At 47.4% G+C, this 26,649-nt stretch overlaps 1 protein-coding gene across 1 annotated transcript in view; it reads left to right on the top strand.

The window, feature by feature from the left end:
- The window catches only part of kif26ba (kinesin family member 26Ba), a 314,639-nt gene that overhangs the window by 120,717 nt on the left and 167,273 nt on the right, over positions 1-26,649 (top strand). Inside the window, exon 4 of the mRNA XM_078557402.1 lies at positions 15,598-15,764. Coding sequence (XP_078413528.1) covers positions 15,598-15,764 — 167 coding nt within the window. The remainder of the gene's footprint in view (positions 1-15,597; positions 15,765-26,649) is intronic.

Raw genomic sequence — 26,649 nt, 5'->3', positions numbered from 1 at the left:
GTTACTGAATCTATTTTATTCCAACTTCCGGACTTCTTAAACAGAATTCAAATTCTCAAAGTGCCGTGGTGAGATTTGAACACACGTCCTGTAGATTATCATTCTAGTGAAATAACTACTAGACTACATTTGGGCTTTATTTTGAGTGTTCCTCTTTCAGCAGATGGTCTAGTTGAATCTGCCTTCTGATAACACTGTGCCACTCTGCTGGGAACAGGAACAGGAAGATGCCGTCCAACCCTTCGAATCTGCTCCGGTATTCAATTAGACCCTTGCTGATCTGGATCTCAACTCTTTAGTTCTGTGTCTCTTGATATCTTTACTTATCGAAAATCCATCAATCTCATAAAGTTATAGAGCCATTACAGCACAGAAGGAGGCCATTTGGCCCTTCGAGTCCATGCTGGCTCTCTGCAGAGACTTGAAAGTTCCAATTGCCCCAGGAGCTGCAAGATTTTGGAGGCGAGAATTCCAAATTTCTATTTCCCTTTATGTGTAAAAGTGCTTTCTGATTTTGCTCTTGAGTGGCCTGTCTCTAATTTTAAGGTGATGCCGTCTCGTTCTTGATTCTAATTTTTATCCTTTCATGGGATGTGGGCATCACTGGCTAGGCCAGCATTTGTTGCCCATCTCTAACTGCCCTAGGGAAGGTGATGGTGAGCCGCCTTCTTGAACCACTGCAGTCCATGTGGTGTAGGTACACCCACAGCGCTGTTGGGGAAGGAGTTCCAGGATTTTGACCCAGCGACAGTGAAGGAACGGCGATATATTTCCAAGGCAGGATGGTGTGTGGCTTGGAGGAGAACTTGCAGGTGGTGGTGTTCCCATGTGTCTGCTGCCCTTGTCCTTCCAGGTAGAGATGGTCGTGGGTTGGAAGTTGCTGTCAAAGGAGCCATGGTGAGTTGCTGCAGTGCATCTTGTAGGCAGTACACACTGTGCGGCGGTGGTGGAGGGAGTGAATGTTTAAGGTGGTGGATGGAGTGCTGTTAAAGCGGGCTGCTTTGTCTTGGATGGTGTCGAGCTCCTTGAGTGTTGACGGAGCTGCACTCATCCAGGCAAGGGGAGAGTTTTCCATCGCACTCCTGACTTGTACCTTGTAGATGGTGGACAGGCTTTGGGCAGTCAGGAAGTGAGTAACTTGTCGCAGGATTCCTAGCCTCTGACCTGCTCTTGTAGCCACAGTATTTATATGGCTGGTCCAGTTCAGTTTCTGGTCAATGGTAACCCCCAGGATGTTGATAGTGGGGGATTCAGTGATGGTAATGCCATTGAACATCAACGGGCAACGATCAGATTCACTCTTGTTGGAGATGGTCATTGCCTGACACTTTTCTGGTGAATGTTCTTGCTACTTTTTATTCCTCCACCAGAGGAAACACTTTCTCTGCATCTAACTCTATCAAATCCTTTTAACACTTTAAACACCTTGATCAGCTCATCATCAATTTTCTAAACTTGACAGAATACAAACAAAGCTTATGCGACCTGTCCTCATAAGAACATAACTGCATCCCCAGTGAAGGGACACAGACTCCAGTCTCACATTACCTACACTGCAGGGTAACCCCAAATAGCTAAGGGAAGAGTAGGAGAAGAGTTGACTCCAAAGTAGTGGCTGGGTGATGTGAAACTTGGGATTAATTTACTGTGGCTTGCTTTCTGGCACTGGACATGAAACTTAATTCTTGAACCAGGTATCTGGCATTACAGACGTGAAGAATGTGCAGGGTGTGACTTCAAACACTCAGAAAGATCCTTGAAGCTGGAAGGAAGTGAAACGTAGAATTAATCTGTCAGAAGGTAGCTTTTTCAAATATTTGATATGGTGGGCCTTTCTAGCCAAGTATGTGCTTTTTTTTTCATGAAAGTGTGACAACAGACTAACCAGTGCTTGGGTAAGGCACCCATTTCAGACTGGAATAGTTGGAGATTGTAGCCCCAGTTATTTGAGCTGTCTGTCAGTCCCAGTTTGTGTGATGGTGCATAATCCCGAGTTAAATGAGCACTGAATCTAAAGGTGCCACCCTACATTGTTGATGCCATTCTCTTTGTAAGTCACCTGACTTTCAGCTGGGGAATCTGGGCTCCGTTCCTACATTTGGAGTTGTATCTGACTGCACAGCACTCCATGAGAAGGGCATTGGAAGACTAGGTCATGTACTCATATCTCTGGATTGGGACTTGGAACCCACAGCCTTCTGACTTTGAGGTAAGAGCCCTACCCTCTGAGCCACAGCTCCAATAGGCTTTCTCCCTGTAGATAACTCTTCATGTCACCTGCTGACACACAGTTCCTTTTGCATGTTCCCTATATGATTCTCCAAATGCTCATTTGGGAGATATAGTAGTGTAATGTCACTGGACTAGTTCCAGATGCCCAGGTTAATGCGCAGGGGACAGATTTTCAAATCCCACCATGGCAGCTTTGAAATTAATAAATCTGGACGATAACATTAATCTTAGTAATGGCATGTATCATTGATTGTTGTTTAGAACTCATCTCGTTCACTAATGTCCTTTAGGGAAGGAAATCTGCCATCCTTACCCGGTCTGGCCTACATGTGTCTCCAGACTCACAGTAATATGGTGGACTCGTAACTGCCCTGAAATGGCCTAGCAAGCTACTCAGTTTCAAGGGCAATGAGGAATGGGCAACAAATGCTGGCCTTGCCAATGATGCCCACACCCTGTGAATGAATAAAGAATGCAACATAACGCACTTGAATTCTCCTGTTAATAGTGCCAATTACCATTAGATTATTGGTTAAGTGGCTTCTTTATTGTCATCCTTGAATCAAGGGACAGCTGACAATGATGACTTAGGTTTCCTTTCAATTGATAAATAAGAGTGTTGTCATTTCCTGCCTGGCACCATTTCCTGTGTCTAGATGTATTTGTGAAGTTGCTGAATGATGGTATTGCACTTGGGGTGGGGTTTTCCGGTCCCACCAGTGGCGGGCATGTTGACAATTGTAGTCATTTGACTTTTGGCTGTACTCCAAATTTTCCCGTCCCACTGGTGACCATGCCTGCCCTTGGCCGGAGCGGAAAACCCCAGCCTTGTTTTTTTGGAACTGCTGAATTGGCGACTGCCTCAAGGCAACAGGTGTGCGTACATACATGCACACTCAAACACACAGCCACACAAAAAGCACACACAAAGTTATGCACACTCACACACATACGTACTCAAATGCACAGTCACATACACAGATAAACACGCACAAATGCACTCACAAACACAGACACACAGACATGCACGCTTGCACAGACACGTGTGCACACACATAGTCACACACCCCCAAACACACACACACAGACGTGCATGCTTAAACAGACACATGCACACACACATACTCAAACACACCCCCAAACGCACGCACACACACAAAGGCACACGTGCATGCACACACATATAAAAGCACACAACCGCAAAAACAGGCACATACACATTCAATCATACAAACACACATACACATGCAAAGCAATTCTTAAAGTTGGATTAAGGAAATTATAGAATTGGACAGATTTGTCTGCAGTTATGCCATGGAGTAATGCTTACATTTCCAAAATGTTAATATTTCCATTGCGGCTTATTTGCTATTGAATTGAGAAGCTAGTTTTTTAAATTCATTCACAGGGTGAGGGCTTCGCTGGCTGGGCCAGCATTTATTGCCCATCCCTAGTTGCCCTTGAGGAGGTGGTGGTGAGCTACCTTCTTGAACCGCTGCAGTCCATGTTGTTTAGGTACACCCACAGTGCTGTTAGGAAGGGAGTTCCAAGATTTTGACCCAGCGACAGTGAAGGAACAGCGATATATATTTCCAAGTCAGGATGGTGAGTGACTTTGAGGGGAACTTACAGGCGGTGGTGTTCCCATCTATCTGCTGCCCTTGTCATTCTAGATGGTAGTGGTCGTGGGTTTGGAATGTGCTGTCTAAGGAGCCTTGGTGAGTTCCTGCAGTGCATCTTGTAGATGGTACACACTGCTGCTACTGTGCGTCGGTGGTGAAGGGAGTGAATGTTTGTGGATGTGATGCCAATCAAGTGAGCTGCTTTGTCCTGGATGGTGTCAAGCTTCTTGAGTGTTGTGGGAGCTGCACTCATCCAGGCAAGTGGGGAGTATTCCATCACACTCCTGCCTTGTGCCTTGACGATGGTGGCCAGGGTTCAGTGAGTCAGGAGGTGAGTTACTTGTCACAGGGATTCCTAGCCTTTGGTCTGTTCTTGTAGCCACAGTATTCAGATAGCTAGTCCAGTTCTGCTTCTGGTCAATGGTAGCCCCCAGGATGTTGATAGTGGGGGATTCAATGATGGTAATGCCATTCAAATGTCAAAGGGCGATGGTTAGATTCTCTCTTGTTGGAGATGGTCATTGCCTGGCACTTCTGTGGCACGAATGTTACTTGCCACTTGTCAGCCCAAGCCTGGATATTGCCCAGGTCTTGCTGCATTTGGCCATGGACTGCTTCAGTATCTGAGGAGTTGCGAATGGTGCTGAACATTGTGCAATCATCAGTGAACATCCCCACTTCTGATCTTATGATGGAAGGAAGGTCATTGATGAAGCAGCTGAAGATCTTGGGCCTAGGACTTTACCCTGAGGAACTCCTGCAGTGATGTCCTGGAGCTGAGATGATTGACCTCCGACAACCACAACCATCTTCCTTTTTGCTAGGTATGACTAAACCAACAGAGAGTTTTCCCCCAGGTTCCCATTGACTCCAGTTTTGCTAGGGCTCCTTGATGCCACACTCTGTCAAATGCGGCCTTGATGTCAAGGGGCAGTCAGTCTCACCTCACCTCAGGAGTTCAGCTCTTTTGTCCATGTTTGAACCAAGGTTGTAATGAGGTCGGGAGCTGAGTGGCCCCTGGTGGAACCCAAACTGGACATCAGTGAGCAGGTTATTATTAAGCAAGTGCTGCTTGATAGCACTGTTGATGACCCCTTCCATTACTTTACTGATGATCGAGAGTAGATTGATGGGGCGGTAATTGGCTAGGTTGGATTCGTCCTGCTTTTTGTGTACAGGATATACCTGGGCAATTTTCCATATTGCTGGGTAGATGCCAGTGTTGTCGCTGTACTGGAACAGTTTGTCTAGAAGCACGGCAAGTTCTGGAGCACAAGTCTTCAGTACTATTGTCGGAATATTTTCAGAGCCTTTGCAATATCCAGTGCCTTCAGCCGTTTCTTGATATCATGTGGAGTGAACTAAATTGGCTGAAGACTGGCTTCTGTGATGCTGGGGACCTCCGGAGGAGGCCGAGATGGATCATCCACCTGGCACTTCTGGCTGAAGATTGTAGCAAATTCTTCAGACTTATCTTTTGCACTGATGTGCTGGACTCCACCATCATTGAGGATGGGGATATTTGTGGCGCCTCCTCCTCCAGTGAGTTGTTTAATTATCCACCACCATTCATGACTGGATGTGGCAGGACTGCAGAGTTTAGATCTGATCGGTTGGTTGTGGGATTGCTTAGCTCTGTCTATCACTTGCTGCTTATGCTGTTTGGCACACAAGTAGTCCTGTGTTATAGCTTCACCAGGTTGACACCTCATTTTTAGGTATGCCTGGTGCTGCTCCTGGCATGCCCTCCTGCACTCTTCAATGAACCCGGGTTGATCCCCTGGCTTGGTGGTAATGGTAGAGTGGGGGATATCCCGGGTCATGAGCTTACAGATTGTGTTTGAGTACAATTCTGCTGATGGATGGCCCATAGCGCCTCATGGATGTCCAGTCTTGAGTTGCTAGATTTGTTCAAAATCTGTCCCATTTAGCACAGTGGTAGTGCCACACAACATGATGGACGATATCCTCAATGTGAAGACAGGACGTAGCCCCCACAAGGACTGTGTGGTGTTCACTCCTACCAATACTGTCATGGACAGCTGCATCTGAGGCAGGCAGGTTGGTGAGGATGAGGTCAAGGATGTTTTTCCCTCACCACCTGCCGCAGACCCAGTCTAGCAGCTATGTCCTTTGGGACTCGGCCAGTAGTGGTGCTACCGTGCCACTCTTGGTGATAGACATTGAAGCCCCTCCCAGCCAGTGTATATTCTGCACCCTTGCCACCCTCAGTGCTTCCTCCAAGTGGCATTCAACATGATTCATCAGCTGAGGGAGGGCGGTACATGGTAATGTGCAGGTTTCCTTGCCCATGTTTGACTTGATGCTATGAGACCTCATGGGGTCCAGAGTTGATGTTGAGGACACCTAGGACACCTAGCCCCTGACTGTATACCACTGTACCGTCACCTTTGCTGGTGGTGATGGTGGTGTCTGGGACATTATCTGTAAGGTATGATTCTGTGAGGTTGACTATGACAGGCTGTGAGACAGGTCTCCCAATTTTGGCACTAGCCCCCAGTGGACTTCGGAGGACTTTGCAGGGTCGACAGGGCTGAGTTTGTCGTTGTCGTTTCAGGTGCCTAGGTCGATGCCAAGTGGTCTGTCTGGTTTCATTCCTTTTTTGTGACTTAGTAGCGGTTTGTTACAAAACTGAGTGGCTTGTTAGGCCATTGCATGTAGGCCAGACCAGGTAACGATGGTGGATTTCCTTCCCTAAAGAGGGCCAGTGAACCAGATTGGCTTTTACAACAATCATTTCATCATTAGACTTTTAATTCCAGATTTTTATTGAATTCTTATTGCCATGGCGGGATTCAAACCCAGGTCCCTGAAGCACTACCCTGGGCTGTTGGTCCAGCGACAATACCACTACGCCATCGCCTCCCCATTTGTGCCTTGTGGCTCCTACCCTGTAAGGCAGCTTTCCACAGCCCGTTTAGAAGACCTTTTCTCCGTATCTGATACCGACATTTAATTTTGATGCGAATGAAATTCCAGTTGTTTTACATCTTTGTGTGCTACCAATTATTTTCCCTCCAAACCAAGCGCATCATTTCTCGTATGTCCTCAGCTTCGCACCAGCATTTGTTTTGAGCACCAGTGCGCTCGGGAGGGTGAGTCATAGTTTGGTCCTCTGGCGTCACCACCATCAACAACGTCAACAACTTGGATTTATATAGCGGCTTTAGCTTAGTAAAACGCCCCCAGACGCTTCACAGGAGTGTATTCAGGGAAGAATTGGCACTGAGTCAAAGGAAGGAACCATTAAGATGGGTAACCCGGAGCTGGCTCAAAGATGGAAGTTTTGAGGAGAGTCTTAAGAAGAGGGAGAAGGAAGCTCCAGAGTTTAAGGCTGAGGCAGCTGAAGGCACAGCCACCGGTGGTGGGGTGAAGGAAGCTGAGGATTGACACCTCATTTGTTTGCCACCTTCTTTACTCTTTGGTTGGCTTGGCTGTACAATTTATTTTTTTAATAAGTATATTTTTTTTTTGTCTCACTGATATTTTGTTTGGAACATAAATGGAGAAAAGATGATCTTCCCCCTGACATTCCTGCTGAGCTTGTGAGAAAGGGAAATAGTGGAGCCGGGGCCATTAATAACAACTGTCCCACAGAAAGTGGTCACAGCACAGAAACAGGCCATTCAGCCTATCAGGTCCATGCCAGTGTTTGCTCTCTACACGAAGCTTCTCCCACTCTTCTTCATCTAACCCCATCAACATATCTTTCTATTCCTTTCTCCCTCATTGGTTCATCTAGCTTCTCCTGAAATACATTTATGCAGTTTGTCTCATTTACTCCTTGTGGTAGTGAGTTCCAAGTTTTAACACTCTCTGGATGAAAAAAAAGTGCATTCACAAGCCTGAAGCAAGAGCAGAGATCAGAGGGAAGATTTTAATTTTCTTGAGGTGTCAGAAACCATGGGGCCCATATTGCAGCGGATTGTAGTGTTTGTTGACATCCTTTGAGACGTTGAAATATGTTTGGTCGAGTCCATATTAGGGCAGATCACATGCGACCTTCTGAAAGAATGGGTTTAATGGGCCAAATGACCTTCTACTTATGTGTTAACCATGGTTCAGTATGTAGCACCCTTGTCACTAAGTCATAAGGTTCTGCATTCAGGTCTCACTCCGTGGCTTGAACGCATAAGTCTAGGCTGATGTCCAGTACAGTACTGAGGGAGTGCTGCACTATCTCAGATGCCATCTTTTGGATGAGATGTTAAAACTGAGGCTATTTTTTCTACACTTATTCTAACAAGAGGCAAGAGTTGGCAATACAACCTTGTAAAATGAGCCTGGCTTGGTGGCCAGTATATACTGAGTCTTAAAAAGAAGCACTGTGTTCATCATAACATACTTGGCCAAGCTCTTTGGCCTTGAAGATTAGTGCTCAAGTACTTAACCTATTAAACTTTCTATTTTGCTAATTTAATACTTGTTTTACTCCACAGAGGCTAGGGAAATCGAGACTACATTTCTTTAAGGCGGTGAGGTTATTTTATGAGATTTGAGCGCCCAGGCCAGGTGGCCTATTTACTTGGGTGGATGTAAAAGATCGCATGACACTACTACAAAGAAGAGCAGGGGAGTTATCCCCGATGTCATGACTGCCACTGTTGTATTGTAGGAAGTGCAGCAGCCAGTTTGTGCACAGCAAGATTCCACAAGCCGCAATGTGATAATGGCTGGACAATCCGTTTTAGTGACGTCAGTTGAGGGTTAATATTTGTCAGAATGCTGGGGATAAACCCCCTGCTCTTCTTAGAAGTTGTGCCGTGGGATCTTTGAAATCCACCCGAGAGAGCAGACAGCTTTAAAATTCATCCAAAAGCGAGCACCTCCAACAATACTGCACTCTCTCAGTACTGCATTGGAGTGTCGACCTGGCCTGTGCACTCAAGCCTCATAAAATAACCTCACCGTCTTAAAGAAATGTAGCCTCGATTTCCCTAGCCTCTCGAGTAAAACAAGTATTAAATTAGCAAAATAGAGAGTTTAATAGGTTAAGTACTTGAACACTAATCTTCAAGGCCAAAGAGCTTGGCCAAGTATGTTATGACGAACACAGTGCTTCTTTTTAAGGCTCAGTATATACTGGCCACCAAGCCAGGCTCATTTTGCAAGGTTGTATTGTCAACTCTTGCCTCTTGTCAGGATAAGTGTAAAAAACTAGAAACCCCACAGCAGAATGGGAAAGAGAGGCGAAGACAAACCTGCCTCGGTTACATTTTAGTTTCCCCTTTGAGGGATCCTTCAGACTGCAACAACAGACAGGGTTCTGTTGAACTGAATGTTGGAGAGACAGTGTTCATTCTGTTGCCTGAACTGCTCAACTTAATAACATTCAGGAAACATAATCAACCCCGTACAATGATTCCTCTTACTTAGCTTCACACCGAGTCGAAGGTATTTTAAACAAATTCAGCGTAATGTAAGCGCAGTCTTGCCTTCGAGGTTAGCCCCCATGGCATGTTTATTTACTGGTCCGTATAATTAGTGTTTAAAATTTGTGCTCAGTGTTGACAGTAACGAGCATTTTTGGAGACCTCAGGAATGTTTCAAAGGAAGTCTGAATCACTATGGAATTGTAATAAACTGAATCTATTGGAAAGTCTCTTCAGATGGATCTTAGAGCATCAAAGCCCAATTTTAACCCAGAGCAACTTCCCTGCTGGAGGGAGGGAGGGACTGAGGAGCGATTGTCAAGCTTTCCCAGGAGATTAGTGGCCTGAAGCTGGGGTGAATTTAACTCCTGGGCCATATCTGCTGCTCCCTGTCTCTGTGGGCCATATCTGCTGCTCCCTGTCTCTGTGGGCCATATCTGCTGCTCCCTGTCTCTGTGGGCCATATCTGCTGCTCCCTGTCTCTGTGGGCCATATCTGCTGCTTCCTGTCTCTGTTAGCTCCTCCAGCTCTCCCTCCGAGATCTCTGCGTTCCTCCTTCCAATTCCGGCCTCTTGCGCCTCTCCAGTTCCCCTCACCTCCTCCATTGGTAGCCATGCCTTCAGCTGTTTAGGCCCCAGAGCTCTGGACCTCGCTACCTCTTCACATCTCTCTCCTCCTTTGTGATGTGGGCCCAGCCTTTGCATGCACCCACTTTGCATGCACCGACCATGCCATCCGCTGGAAGAAATCTTCCTCTCCCTCGAGCAGGGAAGTTGGTGATCCCACCCCTTCCCACCCCTGGGCTGCAGGCGGAAGACGTTTGGGGAACCGGCACACCGAGAACCTAGCTGATTGTCCTTCCCTCTGCCATTGCCAGAGCCAGCCACCCTGGGATTAACAGAAGAAGAATGACAGTAAACCATTGGCAGAGGTGGCAGCCCACCTCAATGGGCTAGATGGCTTCCTTCTGTGGTGTAACAATTCTGTGATTCTGAACGTTGGATGGAGGGGGTCTACATGTGCCCATCCCTCCCTTCTCCAGCAGTTCAATCCGGCTCCCAGGGAAGACTCAGTCCTATCACACTGCCACCCACAGGCCTAACCGGTACTGCAGCTAACCATTCACAGTTTTACCATCGACCTAATTTTTTTTTGGGCGCTAGCAAAACAGTTCCGCATCTCCTAACTTTTCATGGCACTTATGCAAAGGAACATTTTCACTTGCATCTGAGCAATATCCCAGTCAGGAGTTGTTGTGACTGTCAATAAGAACCCAAAGGTCAGTTGAACGCCATTGACCTGAGGCTTGCTTTTTAACACGAGGCTAAGGGTTTGAAGAAATACGTCAGTTACACTAGCAACCAAGTTAGGATAATCAATTGAGCTCGTAAAGTGGCTCATTTATGCCTGCTAGAAGTGACATACATTCATATGCAGGGAGCTGTTCTCTGCAAAACAAAAGGAATATCTTCAAGCCTTGCACCTTTTTTAAATTACTCGAGAGCTGGGAAGCCTATAGTTCCCTGTTGCCTTCTCCCTGGCAACATCTGGGCCAATCAGAGTTGACTTGCCAACCAATTAACACCCTTTGCTCCTATAATATAATTGTTGTGATCATTTGAAAATCGGTATTCTTGCATTGGCCCTGATGCATGCAAGACAAAAAGCTTCGGTGATATGTCTTTCTTCTCAGCGATAAACACGCGATTCTTGTACCCGATCTCACCCCTTCAGACGCCGATCAAAATACAGTTTAACGGGTACAGAAATGGGAAGGAGTGAAGTTCCTCTTTTCACATAAGTGCAAGAAAATGTCCATTTTTCTTTGTAGTTAAGAACCCTCTCATAGTGAAATCATGCTCCCAGAAACCCCAGGAGGCACATTTTTAGTCGTTTGATGGTGCAGAACCTGAGCGTCGCTGCAAAGAGAACAAGTCGTAGCTTTTGGTCTTGCACTCATCAGGACACTTTGCAAGAACACCAATGTAAGGGGAAAACAACAATTTATACTGTATGTGAAGAGAGTGCTGATTGGTTGGCAAGTGGACTCTGATTGGTAGAGGCGTTGCCTTGGCGAATGCACCAAAATGGTGACTGACAGTTAACTGCCAAGCATTGTTTCAAATTTATATCGGTATTCTTGCGAAGTGTCCAGATGAGTGCAAGGCAAAAAGCTTCAACATGTCTCTCTTTGCAGCAATACACGAATCACACTTTCCTAGAATTGTTTCTTTTTAAGTGAGGAGGCAAAGAGGTTTTCCCTACTTTTCATCGGAAGGAAAAGTTATTGCGATTCAAAAGCAGACCTGATGTCCCAGTTACAGGCTAAGGGGCCTGTCCAAGTGATGCCAGTGAAGAGTTAGGGCTCCAGAACTCACCCGATTTGCTTCTTTACAGCCACTCCCACTGACAACGCCAGGGATCACCAGCAGGAAAGTGATGATAAACAGTGGTCAGAGATGGCAAGTCTACTGTTTCAAATGCTGGATGGGCATAGAGGGTGGAGCAGGGGGTTGGGGGTCTGTCTACTAGTGCCCATTGCTCCCTCTCTTCAGCTCCCATACCTTGTTCTTTGTGGTCGGACAATTCTTATAGTCAGAAACCAGGACCCAGCACTGTGACAGTGAAGGTTCCCTCCTGGTTGCAGTAGTTAGGAAGGCAGACCTGTCGCTGTCTCTGTAACCTTGGTTCAGGAAGTAGAACTGTCAGGTGTGGGTGAGAGCAGCAGCGTATGTAATGGCTCCGTTTCATTTGCAAAATGGCAGACCTGCTGTCATCATCGTGAGGTCCCTGTACAGTAACCGTTTCCATTGCCTTTCCTTCACTCTGTTGGGGGATATCTTGGCCACCTCTCTCAACCGCTCAGTCTTGGAGGTCTGTAGTGTGATAGGCGGAAACACCAATGCTGTGTGTCAGCCTGCCTGCTTTAAGAACATTGCTTTGCAAACAAAAAGATTATAGCCTAGACTGGACTTGATGATATTTGCAGAGGGAAGCTTAACGCATTGGTAAGACATTCCTTCGTCTGCAATTTAAATCAGCTGTTTGCCCATTTTGTTTTCTCTCCCCCCCCTATGCAGTGCCCTCATTGTCTGAGGGTTGCTAATCATGCCTCCCGGCTCAGTATGATTTGACCATGGGTTAAGGCAAGGAGACAGGCTCCACAAACCACTGCAACCAGTACAGGGATCGAACCTGCACTGTCAGCGTTTAAATTGGTCCCTGAACAGACTCCATGGGCCATATGGTCTACTCCTGCAACTATTTCTTGTGTTAATTCTACACCGCACGCTCTCTGAAATAATCAATCCCACATTCATTTTGACAGGCTAAAGTAACTGGTGGAAGATATAATATGATGCACTGGGTCATTTTCTGAGTCTGCGGTCCCTGTTGGTAGCCTCGTCTCCTGGAAGTGTTAATCAGATAATCAGGCACAGCACGTCCAGAAATCTCTGACCATACAATGCGGACCTGGATATTTGCTATATGCTCCCAGCAACTGTATCTCCCCTCTGGGACCACAAACCCTTAAGATGAGCCCATTAAGCATGTCATACCGCAGCCAGTGATCACAAGCTTTTCAGGCATTACTGTAAAACTAGCCCAGTGTAAAGTTAAGAATATTCGTAGTAATCTGGCAGGCGAATTTCAAACGACTTTGAATGGTTATGGTGTAAGCTGCGGTTTAGTTGGTAGTACCCTTGCCTACTGAGTCGGAAGGCTGTGGGCTCAACTCCCACTCCAGACATTGGTGTGGAATTTTACATGGAGGCTGTTGGGGGGAGGATGAGGATGAGGATGGGGGTGAGGGTGAGCCCGCCTCAGCACGACCAAGAAGAATGAGCTGATTTTACGGCTTTTGAGTGGCTCATTGGCTGAGGGGGGGGGGCGAGACTTCTGCCCCCATCTGTCAGCCAGTCGGAAGGCCAGCAGCCCTCCAATCCCACCAATGCCTCCTGGAGGGGTTCCCGCTCCTGGGGCTGCGGGCAGTTCCTCAGTGACGATTGTCGCTGGAACCAGATCGGAAGGCGAGTTGGGATGGGGGGTGGGGGGTGGGGCTTGTTTCGCCGGAGCCAGGATAGAGAGGGCAGGAGAGGGAACGTGTGGGGGGGGATGGGCCCCTGTTGGGCATAGGGTAACCGGGGGGGATGGGCCCCTGTTGGGCATAGGGTAACCGAACAGGGGAATGGGCCCCTGTTGGGCATAGGGTAACCGAACAGGAGGGGCCCCTCTCCCCCACCCCTCCCCCTTCCAGCCCTCAACAAGGCCGTTGTGGTTTACCTGGCAGCTTTGCCATGTGTCATGGTCACTTCAGGGCTCGAATTGGCCCAAAGGCTAGTGGGCTGCCCGATGCCTTCCCCACCGTTGGTAAAATACCAGCTGAGGCGGGTAGGTGATGGGCATGTTGCCCCCTGCCATCGCACACGATTTCCACTCCCCCTCCCCGCCCCCAGCCCCTCCCCCCACCTGACCTTTCAGTTCGCTTCCGGGACAGATGTAAAATCCACCTTTGAGCTCAAAGATCTAGCTGACACTCCATTGCAGTACTGAAGGAGTGCTGCACTGTAGGAGGTGCTATCTTTCGATGAAACACTAAACCAAGGCCCTGCCTGCCCTCCTGAGCGGATGTGAAAGACCCCACGGGACTGTTTCGAGGAAACAGCAGGAGAGTTATCCCCCGCTGCCTTGGCCAATATTTATCCCTCAACCATGATCACTAAACCAAACAGATAATCCGGTCATTATCCTATTGTAGTTTGTGGGAGCTTGCAGTGTGCAAATTGGTTGCTCCGTTTCCTACATTTCAACAGTGACTGCACTTCAAAGAAGTACTTCATTGGCTGTAAAGTGCTTTGGGGACATCCTGAAAGGTGCTTTATAAATGCAATGCTTTCCTTCTGTTTGATTCTGGCCCACTGGAGGATGCAGCTGTCAATGATGGGACATTACATCCAGATGTTATGATGTATCCAGCTGGCGTCGATACCTCCCAATATTACAAAGCAAAGTTATCATATGGTAATGTAATGGAGCTGAGTGCAGGATTATGGGGGCAGCTATAGACCAAGGTCAAAAGCACAATAATTCCTTTGTTACTAGGGTTTGGGGGTGTTTGGAGGGGTTGGCGGGGGGGATTGACTTTGAAAAGTGGGAGGCCAGTGTTGAATGTTGTAGATGTCAATATGGATAAGCGTTTTGCTTGATGGTTTTTAAGGAGTACTTATGCACTCAAAAATCTAGCTGACACCCCATTGCAGTACTGAGGGAACGCTGCACTGTAGGAGGTGCTTCCTTTCAGACGAAACACTAAACCAAGGCTCTGTCTGCCCTCCTGAGTGGATGTGAAAGATCCCACGGGACTCTTTCGAGGAACAGCAGGAGAGCTCTCCCCACCCGGTGCCTTGGCCGATACTTATCGCTCAACCATGATCACTAATCCAAACAGATAATCTGGTTATTATCCTATTGTAGTTTGGGGTAGAGCTTGTACATAGCCTGTGAAAGGACCAGGTTTATCAGGCAGCCTATTCCTTCCATTTATCCCCTTAAACAATTTGCCAGGCTGAAAGACAATGAACAATGGAATAGACTAATGACCGAGAAAGAAAATAATGAAATAAAGATAATGTTAATGCAATAAGATACAAACCCCGTGAGAACATGAGTGCTTCGCAACAGCAAAAATCTATTGATTCCATAAGCCAGTCGATTGTTTTCCTCTCTCAGACACCTTCTGTCCGTCTTCCTTGATCCTTTCTACCGCATAGAAACAGAAGAAGGCCATTCAGCCCCTCAAGCCTGTTCCATCGTTTAGTTAAATTGTGGCTGGTCTCCAGAAATATCTATAGTTGTTTCTGAATCTATTCATACTGTTCATCCTCTGCTGACTTACTCCGTAGATCATTTACCCTTCAGGACTGCACGTTCTGTTTGCTTCCTTCTTGCCCAGAAAGCTGCAGGAACTTACACTGGAGTCAAGTCTCAGAATTGGGCTTAAGCGATTCATACAAGCCCATTGCAGGATTACCCAAGCATGGGAGTAACTCTGAGCATGATCATCATGTCTCTTATTGCTGTAGATCTTGAGGAATGTCATTCCCTAACAAACGGATGGGTTGAGAGGTTAGTGGGAGTAAGATGAGAAATTGTGAACTTGTATTTCTTGAAACGATGTCAAAGGCTCCACTTGGTCTTTTGGGGGGTGGTGGTCTTTGGTGGAGTATTTTTTTGTCCCGTAGAACGCTACCTGAGATATTTCAAATTTGCTTTGTTTTGGAGAATTGGGTCGGGTTTGGAACGCTTCCCGGGAAGGTGTGTCATGACCTGTGTCGCCCTTTCCATTGCAGATATCCCAGCTGATGTCCGAGAGCTGCCGGGAAGGGTTGACCGAGGCTGTCCTGAACCGCTACAACTCCGACAAGCCGTCAGTGTACAGCTTTCCGAGCTCCCAGGGCACTTATGTGTCCAGTGTGGCCTCGAGTGGGACTTCAGCCGCGGCCTCATTCTTTGCAAGGTAAGGACGTGCCCTATTAGTGAGAATGACTGCGTTTAAGTAACAGTAATTATTTAAGTAATTACTAATTAATTACTTAGTAATTGTTTAAGCAGTTTAAGAGGAGCTGGCAGCTGCCTGTAACAGATGTGCTGCGGTATCCGTGCGGGAGTACGAGGGAGCACAGTTACCAAAACATAGAAATTGAACCAGTTGGTAAGTGGCAAATTGTAACCCTGAGTCGTACAAACTGGAAAAACCCTAGGTCTTTGATGGATTTAATCATCTACAAATGGTCTCAGCATTCTTGACACAGGAAAGGGAAATAGCAAACGTCCCTGTTCAGGTATGTGCCCGGTCGCTCCCGCCGTAAAGAGTGGGCTTGAAATTCAGGCAAGGACAAGACTGGGTGTGACTGTAATTCCCTACCGGTTGAATAGTCTACCACTGCCCGCTGGACTCAAAAACACGAAGAATGATCACTGGGGGAAGAAATCATGGGTTGTTTTTCGCATCCTGGGATTGTATGTCTGCATGATCATCCCTCTCATGGAGCAGAAATAGTTTTGTCATGGGCCCAGTTTCCATTGTGGAGATGATTCTCAACTGATTGGGAATACAGAACAAGTCAAAAATGGTGGAGAGATTCAGGAATAATCGCTAATTCTGCCCCAGTTAAGTATTAAATCAGAGAGAGAGTACGCTGAAACCCTATGCAGCTATTAAGGTGCAAAATGCTACTACTATATATATTATAATACTATTCTTGTGATATTTAAGTGAGAACCTAGCTACTGTTGTTGACATTTGTTGAATGAAGTCTGAAGAAATTGGTCATTGCAGAGAGAAGGCAAGAAGCCATTGCTGCTACAGGTCCTCTTGATATATTCTGTTTTTATTGAATACCTAAGTTCTGAAGTTCATGAATTCTCTCTTTAAACCTCTCGGATTACCCGCCTCTCTTTCTTCCTTTAAGACGCTCCTTAAAACCTACTTCATTGACCAAGCTGCTGGCCATTGCCTTATGTGCTTAGTGCCAAATTTTGCTTGTGATGCTCCTGTGGAGGTCCTGTGGTGCAATGGTAGTGTCTGTACCTCTGGACCAGAAGCTCTGGGTTTGAGCCCCGCTCCAGGACTTGATGGCCAGGGAAGGTGTGTTTGTAATATAGCCAAACAGGTCGAGTATCAGCCTGTAAATCCTTCCCGTGCACCTGATGCCAGGCAGTAAAGAGCTGGAGAGTTGCCTGGTCAGCCATACTGCAGAAGGCAATGGCAAACCAGTGCAGTACTTTGCCAAGCATAATCATGGAGCAATCCAATGGAAGTCCATGGTCGCTAAAACCCTCTTAGGGCATGGTACCTGGAGGAGGTGGAATACTCCTGTGATGCACCTTGGGAGGTTTTATTGTGTTAAAGGTGCTACATACCAACAACAGCTTACATTTATACAGCCCTTTTAACATAATAGAACATCCCAAGAGGCTTCACCGCAGCATTATAAAACAAAATGTGACACCAAGACACAAAAGGAGATATTCTGTTGATGACCAAAAGCTTGGTCAAAGGGGTAGATTTTAAGATATGTCTTAAAGGGGGAAAGCGAATTAGAGAGGTGGAGCGATTTAGGGAGGGTGTTCCAGAACTTGGGGCCTAGACAATTAAAGGCATTGCCACCAATGGTGGAGTGATTAAAATTAGTTGAGCACAGTACTTTGACAGCTCAGATGAGTTGGAGGAGATTACGGAGATAGGGAGGGGTGAGGCCATGGAGGGATTTGAAAACAAGGATGAGAATTCAAGACAAAAACAGAAACAGAAATACCTGGAAAAACTCAGCAGGTCTGGCAGCATCGGCGGAGAAGAGCACAGTTGACGTTTCGAGTCCTCATGACCCTTCAACAGAACTAAGTAAAAATAGGAAAGGGGTGAAATATAAGCTGGTTTAAAGGGTGTGGGGTGGTGGGGGGGTGGGGGTGGGGGGGGGGGGGGGGGTGGAGGGGGGGTTGTTGGGACAAGCAGCCAGTAATAGGTGGAGATAACCAAAAGATGTCATAGACAAAAGAACAAAGAGGTGTTGAAGGTGGTGATATTATCTAAAGGAATGTGCTAATTAAGTTCCTTTAGATAATATCACCACCTTCAACACCTCTTTGTCCTTTTGTCTGTGACATCTTTTGGTTATCTCCACCTATTACTGGCTGCTTGTCCCAACAACCTCCCCCCACCCACCCCCCTTAAACCAGCTTATATTTCACCCCTTTCCTATTTTTACTTAGTTCTGTTGAAGGGTCATGAGGACTCGAAACGTCAACTGTGCTCTTCTCCGCCGATGCTGCCAGACCTGCTGAGTTTTTCCAGGTATTTCTGTTTCTGTTTTTGTTTTGGATTTCCAGCATCCGCAGTTTTTTGCTTTTATGAGAATTCAAGATGTTGCCTGACCAGGAGCCAATGTCAGTCAGTGGGCACAGGGATGATGGGGGGGATGGGATTTGCTCTGAGTTTAGACATGGCAGCAGAGTTTTGGATGACCTCAATTTTACGGAGGGTAGAATGTGGGAGACCAGTGAGAAGTGCATTGGGATAGTCGAGTCTAGGTAATGAAGGCATGAATGAGGGTTTCAGCAACATGTGAGACAGGGGTGAAGTCGGGCTGTGTTATTGAGGTAGAAATAGGCAGTCTTAGTGATGGCAAGACTAGGAAGCTGGAAGCTCATCTCAGAATTAAATCTGGCACCAAAGTTGCAAATAGACTGGCTTAATCTCAGACTGTTGCCAGGGAGAGGGATGGAGTCTGTAGCTAGGTAACAGAGTTTGGATTGGGGACCGAAAACAAAGGCTTCAGTCTTCCCAATATTTAGTTGGAGGAAATTTCTGCTTATCCAGTAGCGGAGGTTGGGGAAGCAGTTTCCTCCAAATAAAAGGTGTGGCTATGGGTACCCGCATGGGCCCCAGCTATGCCTGTCTCTTTATGGGGTATGTGGAACATTCCTTTTTCCAGTTCTACTCCGGCCCCCTCCCACAACTCTTTCTCCGGTACATCGATGATTACTTCGGTGCTGCTTCATGCTCTCGTCTGGACCTGGAAAAATGTATTAATTTTGCTTCCAATTTCCACCCCTCCATCATTTTCACATGGTCCATCTCTGACACTTCCCTTCCCTTCCTTGACCTCTCTGTCTCAATTTCTGGTGATAGACTGTCCACCAATATCCATTACAAGCCTACCGACTCCCACAGCTACCTCGACTACAGCTCCTCACACCCCGCTTCCTGTAAGGACTCCATCCCATTCTCTCAGTTCCTTCGCCTCCGTCGCATCTGTTCTGATGATGCCACATTCAAAAACAGTTCCTCTGACATGTCCTCCTTCTTCCTTAACCGAGGTTTTCCACCCACGGTCGTTGACAGGGCCCTCAACCGTGTCCGGCCCATCTCCCGCGCTTCCGCCCTCACACCTTCTTTTCCCTCCCAGAAACATGATAGGGTCCCCCTTGTCCTCACTTATCACCCCACCAGCCCCCGCATTCAAAGGATCATCCTCCGCCATTTCCGCCAACTCCAGCATGATGCCACCACCAATCACATCTTCCCTTCACCCCCCCCCCGACGGCATTCCGTAGGGATCGTTCCCTCCGTGACACCCTGGTCCACTCCTCCATCACCCCCTACACCTCAACCCCCTCCCACGGCACTTTCCCATGCAACCGCAGAAGATGCAACACCTGCCCCTTTACTTCCCCTCTCCTCACCGTCCAAGGGCCCAAACACTCATTTCAAGTGAGGCAGCATTTCACTTGCACTTCCCTCAACTTAGTCTACTGCATTTGTTGCTCCCAATGCAGTTTCCTCTACATTGGAGAGACCAAACGCAGACTGGGTGACTGCTTTGCAGAACACCTTCGGTCTGTCTGCAAGCATTACCCAGACCTCCCTGTTGCTTGCCATTTCAACACTCCACCCTGCTCTCTTGCCCACATGTCTGTCCTTGGCTTACTGCATTGTTCTAGTGAAGCTCAGCGCAAACTGGAGGAACAGCACCTCATCTTCCGACTAGGTACTTTACAGCCTTCCGGACTGAATATTGAGTTCAACAATTTTAGATCATGAACTCCCTCCTCCATCCCCACCCCTTTCCGATTTTCCCCCTCCTTTTTGTTTTTTCCAATAATTTATATAGATTTTTCTTTTCCCACCTATTTCCATTATTTTAAAATGTATTTCCATCTATTGTTTTATCTCTATCTTTTAGCCTTTTTCAATTCCTTCACCCCACCCCCACTAGGGCTATCTGTACCTTGCTCGTCCTGCTTTCTACCCTTAATTAGCACATTCTTTTAGATAATATCACCACCTTCAACACCTCTTTGTCCTTTTGTCTGTGACATCTTTTGGTTATCTCCACCTATCACTGGCCCTCTATCCAGCTCTTCTTATGTTCCCCCCCCCCCCGGCCAAACCAGCTTATATTACACCCCTTTTCTATTTTTACTTAGTTCTGTTGAAGAGTCATGCGGACTCGAAACGTTAACTGTGTTCCTCTCCACAGATGCTGCCAGACCTGCTGAGTTTTTCTAGGTATTTTTGATTTTGTTTTGGATTTCCAGCATCCGCAGTTTTTTTGCTTTTATTTAAGCAGTTTGATAGTTTGGCAGCAGTGGAGGAGCTGAAAGAGGTGCTCCCGAGGTGGTGCTGGGTGTTGTCAGTGTACATGTGAAAACTAACACTGCGCTTTTGGATGATGTTGCCGAGGGGCAGTATTACATAAATATAAATTGTTGTTATTGTTAACTCTGTAGGTGTGTTCCTGTCTCTGTGATTTGCATGTTAGTCTAGAACAAGAGGGAATAGACATCCCTATTGATATGAACAAGTTTGTTCTCAGATCTCTGGCCGCATAGCTCAAATGCACAATTTATTTCCAAGTTGATAAAACTGATGATTTCTCTATGATATGATTTTAGCCAATGGCATATAGTGAAGGCCCCTTTCTAAAACCACAGTGATCTGAGAATAAGGCTGTGGGGTGTATGCAGGTAGTATTGACCCTTTAGTTGGAGGTGCCCTGACCCTTCCATCATCCCAGGCCACCACCCCCACCATCTCCCACCCTATCATATATGAATATAAGGATGTCCAAAGAAGTTAAGACCATTACCTCATCAAACCTACTCCCTTTCTGACTATTCAACCATTTCTTTCCCCCCACCCCACTAACTGCCCATCCCCTACTTTAGGGAACATACAGACATTTATTTCCCCTACCTCCCCATAACAAAATGAGTTAAGCACATATTATTTATCTTGCCATCATCTTCAGTCCTCCCACTCAACCTTGAATCTTGTGGTGGATCACTGTATTGAAGAATGACGTGACTAAAAATCATTTTACGTTAGGAAGGGGGTAGTATTAATGCCCCCAAAACATTTCAAATCCTGCTAAACTTGTCCTTGCTCAAACTCCAGGCAGAATCACACGGATGGATGCCGCACCTGGAAGCGGTGGAGCAGTGATTTTTTTTTTAAAGCGTTCAAACTATGTACCGCACAGGAGATTATTTTTTTCCTGAGATGTCTGCAGCCCCTCCCAAGCAGCTTTGATGCTGACACTTCAATTTGGTGAATTCTTTAGCATTATGGAGTACACTTTCATCTTATCCTGACAGAAGTATTTGTTGATGTCTGCGCTGCTTTTATTTCTAACACATCTTACAATTTGAACAGACTGTGCTCTTCCGATGGTTCAGTGTTTTGAATCAGGTGAATAGTTTCCCAGTCATCTTTCCCCGTGAAACGTTCTTACTCCTGGCTCCATTATCCTTTTCCTATATCTCTTATGTTGAAGATATCTATACTCTGGTCACTGTCCCTCACTTGTCCTACCTTTCGATCAGCTATTCCTCCTAGCTCAATGCACAGAACAGAATCAAGTCAAGCTTCTTGCCTTGCTGCCTTAGAAACAAACTGATCTCAGGAGCAGTCTTGGATGCACTTGGAAAAGCGTTCCCCACTTCAACCGCATTATACATATAAAAATAAAGACTTGCATTTGTATAGCGCCTTTCATGACTACCCGACATCCCAAGCCACCTTACAGCCAATGAAGTACTTTTAAAGTACAGTCACTGTTGTAACGTAGTGAAATGCAGCAGCCAATTTGCACACAGGAAGCTCCCACAAACAGCAACACGATAATAACCAGAGAATCTGTTTTTGCGATGTTGATTGAGGGACAAACATTGACCAGAGAAAACTCCCCTGCTCTTCTTCAAAGTAGTGTCATGGGGTTGTTTACATCCACTCAGATGGGGCCTCAGTTCAACATTTCACCTGAAAGATCGTACCTCTGACAGTGCAGCAGTCCCTCAGTAGTGCACTGAAGTTTAACCTCGATTTTTGTACTCACACTCTGGAGAAACAGAAGCAAGAGTGCAACCAACGGAGCCACGATTGACATTATGTTCGATTGACTACACCCTGGGATAATTAAAAACACCCCAATATTATCGTCCTGTTCTTATATGTCAGTCTGCAGATCTCAGTACCACTGTTTGGTGGTAATGATTCATTGCTGGGAATTGTATCATTTCCTTTTCTGTTTCTTAGCTCTGCACATATGGATTTTGCCTTAATATAAACGCCTAGGATATTCTTACATTCTGGCACTGTGACAGATTCTTCACTAACACTGCCACCCAGCTTTCTTCCATCCTGATGTCTGCGTGAAAGTATCATGAGCAGGAATATTCAGCTCCTGTCCTGCTAGAACATAAGCCATTGCTACTGTTGTAGCAACTATATCAGATTCAGAACTGTTAATGTTCCTGATTTATATTTCCTCTAGTCCAGGCCACATCGCTCTCTCCTCCCCCACTACCCATTAGCATCCAGTATAACCCCAGCATCCTGCCCCCCAGCTCCCCCCCCATACCATCAACCCCACCTACTGCCCCTCCCCACCCCTTTGAACCCCATGCCCCCGCACCTGGCTCTGACACTCGCTCTCCCCCGCCACACTATGAAAAACTCTAACTCTGCTGCCTGTACAAACATCCTGGAATCCAGTGTCATCCCAATCCCTCCGACCCAGTCATCGCCTCCTACCTGGCCCCCTCGCCCCCCCACACTGACCAAGCTGGCACTCTCCCCCCCCCCACCCCCCCATTCCCCCCCCCCCACACTGACCAAGCTGGCACTCTCCCCCCTCCCCCCCCACCATTCCCCCCCCCCACACTGACCAAGCTGGCACTCTCCCCCCCCCCACCCCCCCATTCCCCCCCCCCCACACTGACCAAGCTGGCACTCTCCCCCCTCCCCCCCCCCCATTCCCTCCCCCCACACTGACCAAGCTGGCACTCTACCCCCTCCCCCCCCATTCCCCCCCACACTGACCAAGCTGGCACTCTCCCCCCCCATTCCCCCCCCACACTGACCAAGCTGGCACTCTACCCTCTCCCTCCCCATTCCCCCCCCCCACACACTGACCAAGCTGGCACTCTCCCCCCCCCATTCCCCCCCCCACACTGACCAAGCTGGCACTCTACCCCCTCCCCCCCCATTCCCCCCCCCACACTGACCAAGCTGGCACTCTCTCCCCCCCCCCCCCCCCCCCATTCCCCCCCCACACTGACCAAGCTGGCATTCTCTCCCCCATTCCCCCCCCCCACACTAACCAAGCTGGCACTCTCCCCCCCATTCCCCCCACCCCCTCACACTGACCATGCTGGCACTCTCCCTCTGACCCCTGTAGCTTCTACCCAAGCCTTGTTGCTGCAGTGAAGGCTGAAGAAGCTGAGCTACACTCTGCAGGTGGCAAAGCCTGACCAGAATATGGAGCTGCCTTCAAACCCTGTCCGCCAACAGCAGCCCACCTTGAACAGGAGCTGTGGGCAGGGTATGGGAGACTGCCCTCTGTATACTGTATACTGTCCACTGTGAGAACTGCTGTACACACTCAACTGTGGGATGTACTGTACACTCTCCACTGTGGGATATACTGTATACTCTCCATTGTGGGATATACTGTATACTCTCCATTGTGGGATATACTGTATACTCTCCATTGTGGGATATACTGTATACTCTCCACTGTGGGATATACTATATACTCTCCATTGTGGGATATACCTTATACTGTCTGATGTGGGATATACTGTATACGCTCCACTGTGGGATATACTGTACACCATCCACTGTGGGATGTACTGTATACTCTGTGCTGTGGGATATGCTGTATACTCTGCACTGTGGGATATACTGTATACTCTGTGCTGTGGGATATGCTGTATACTCTGCACTGTGGGACATACTGTATACTCTCCACTGTGGGATATACTGTATACTCTCCACAGTGGGATATACTGTATACTCTCCACTGCGGGATATACTGCACATCCTCCACTGTGGGATATATAGTATGCTCTCCACTGTGGGATATGCTGTACACTCTCCATTGTGGGATATACTGTGCACCATCCACTGTGGGATGTACTGTATACTCTCCAATGTGGGATATGCTGTATACTCTGCACTGTGGGATATACTGTATACTCTCCACTGTGGGATATACTGTACACCCTCCACTATTGAATATACTATATACCCTCCACTGGGTGATATACTGTATACTCTCCATTGTTGTGGGATTTACTGTATACTCTCCACTGTGGGATATGCTCTATACCCTGCACTGTGGGATCTGCTATACACCCTCCACTGTGGGATATACTGTATACTCTCCACTGTTGTGGGATATACTGTATACTCTTCACTGTGGGACCTGCTGTACACCCTCCACTGTGGGATATACTGTATACCCTCCACTATGGGATATACTGTATACTCTCCACTGTGTGATATATTGTATACTCTCCACTGTTGTGGGATATACTGTATACTCTTCACTGTGGGATATGCTGTACACCCTCCACTATGGGATATACTGTATACTCTCCACTGTGTGATATACTGTATACTCTCCACTGTTGTGGGATATTCTGTATACTCTTCACTGTGGGATATGCAGTACACCCTTCTCTGTGATGTATACAGTATGCCCTCCACTGTGGGATATGCTGTACACCCTACGCTGTGGGATATAATGTATATAATCTGCCATCAGGGTGTACCCATGATTTCCAACTGAAATGGTTTAGTTGAATACTTTACATGGGCTGACTGTAACAGAAACAGTTACTTGTTAGATCTGGTAAGATTCCAGAGGGAAATTTAATCCATGTTATAAGCTTCGATTGTTCCAGTAAGTGTGATTTCATCCACTCCTAACTTCCTGTTTCTCCTCATCCCTTATCTCTCCTGTTTCATTCGATGCTTATAGTTTTGTTTGGATCTGATCTTAATGCAAAGACCAGTAATGGACCCGTGTGATATAACTTTAACCTTCTCTTTTGGCCAATACCATTGGCTTCCTCCCCCAACCCCTAAATTTCCTCCTTTTCCTTCTCCTTGCCAACCTCCTGCCTTGTAAAGGGCCCTAAGGCTGTTTATTTGGATGGAGCCCTATGTAGGTGACTGGTTGTTGGGGTGTGCTTGACTTCGGCGATGAAGTCGTACACAGCAACAGCGACTGAACTTCAAAGCTTTGTTCTATGTGAAGAGCTTTAGGATTTCCTGAGAGACTTTACGCTCATTTGATGGGCACATGCCACCACTTTTAGTTCCGGATTAGCGAGCAGACGCCTGCTATAAAAACACAGCTTCATTTCCTGGCTATCATGTGCCAGGAACATGACCATTAATCCCGATGTTTCCCTTAATGCCTCAGTGAGCTTATCCATTGAGTAGCAAAGCTGTGCAAACCAAGAAGGTCCAAATTTCGATCCTTGCTCCACAGGAGAGGAGGGAACCAACGGGAACAACAATATGCGTGTAACTTAGAAAACTGTTCCAATGCTCATAGGATGCTTTTAACGTAGAAAAGCATCCCAAGGCTCTTCACAGGAACCTCACCCGACATAAATTGGAGACATGAGAACATAAAAAAGGTAAGAAATAGGAGCTGGATTAGGTCAATTGGCCCCTCGAGTCTGCTCGGCCATTCACCAAGATCACGGTTGACCTTCTACCTCAACGCCACCTTCCTACATTATCCCCAAATCCCTTCATTCTCTTAGTATCCAAAACTTCTGTCTTGAATATACTCATTGACTGAGCGTCCGCAGCTCTGGGTTAGAAAATTCCAAAGAGATTTCTACTCATCTCAGCACCAATTGGGCGACCCCTTATTTTGAGGCTGTGAGTGGAATCTTGTGCCTGCCCCTGTGGCGAGTTTGATGGAGGGGGCATGTAATCAGGTGGGGAGGACCCGCCACCTCCCCGTCTCCACCTCAATCAGGTCTGTGGCGGGAAGGCCCATGGACGGCCTTCCTGCCCCACTGCCAATTGAGGCCTTAAAGCGGGCGATTACTGTCTACTTAAAGGCCTCATCTCGCTGCTGCTGGTATTAACCCAATGGCGGGCAGTGGGGGGGGTCACCTTGCGGGGAACACGACAAGCAAACCCGTGTGGGGCTGCCTGGGGGCTGCCCGAAGCGGTCGGAGTGGGGTGGGACCCCTTGTTCAAAGGTATTCGGCGCCCGATCGAGGGACTCGGCATCGGTGGGGGGCTGCAAAAGCCTGGCCTTGCTGCCGACTCCCTATCCACCCCCTTCCCCTCCGTGAACCCCTTCCCCGCGGCCTCGGACCCAGCGATGATCCTAGGCCTCAGGTGGGTGTCGGTACCAGCAGTGGCCAACGCCTCCCTGGTGCGCGCTGCTGTTCAATAGAGAACTGCCGGCCTCTGACTGACTGATGGCTCTCGGCGGGCGGGGGGGGTGGTGGTGAGGCCGGCCGCTGGTCTGTCAGGTTCCCGAGTGGGACAGAATGTGACGGGCCTTCCTGGAAAGAGGCGA

This window comes from Cetorhinus maximus, chromosome 14, assembly GCF_964194155.1.
Source record: "Cetorhinus maximus chromosome 14, sCetMax3.hap1.1, whole genome shotgun sequence".
Lineage (NCBI taxonomy): Eukaryota > Metazoa > Chordata > Chondrichthyes > Lamniformes > Cetorhinidae > Cetorhinus > Cetorhinus maximus.
The sequence above is the reverse complement of the archived record's forward strand: the minus strand, read 5'-3'. Positions and strand labels throughout refer to the sequence as shown.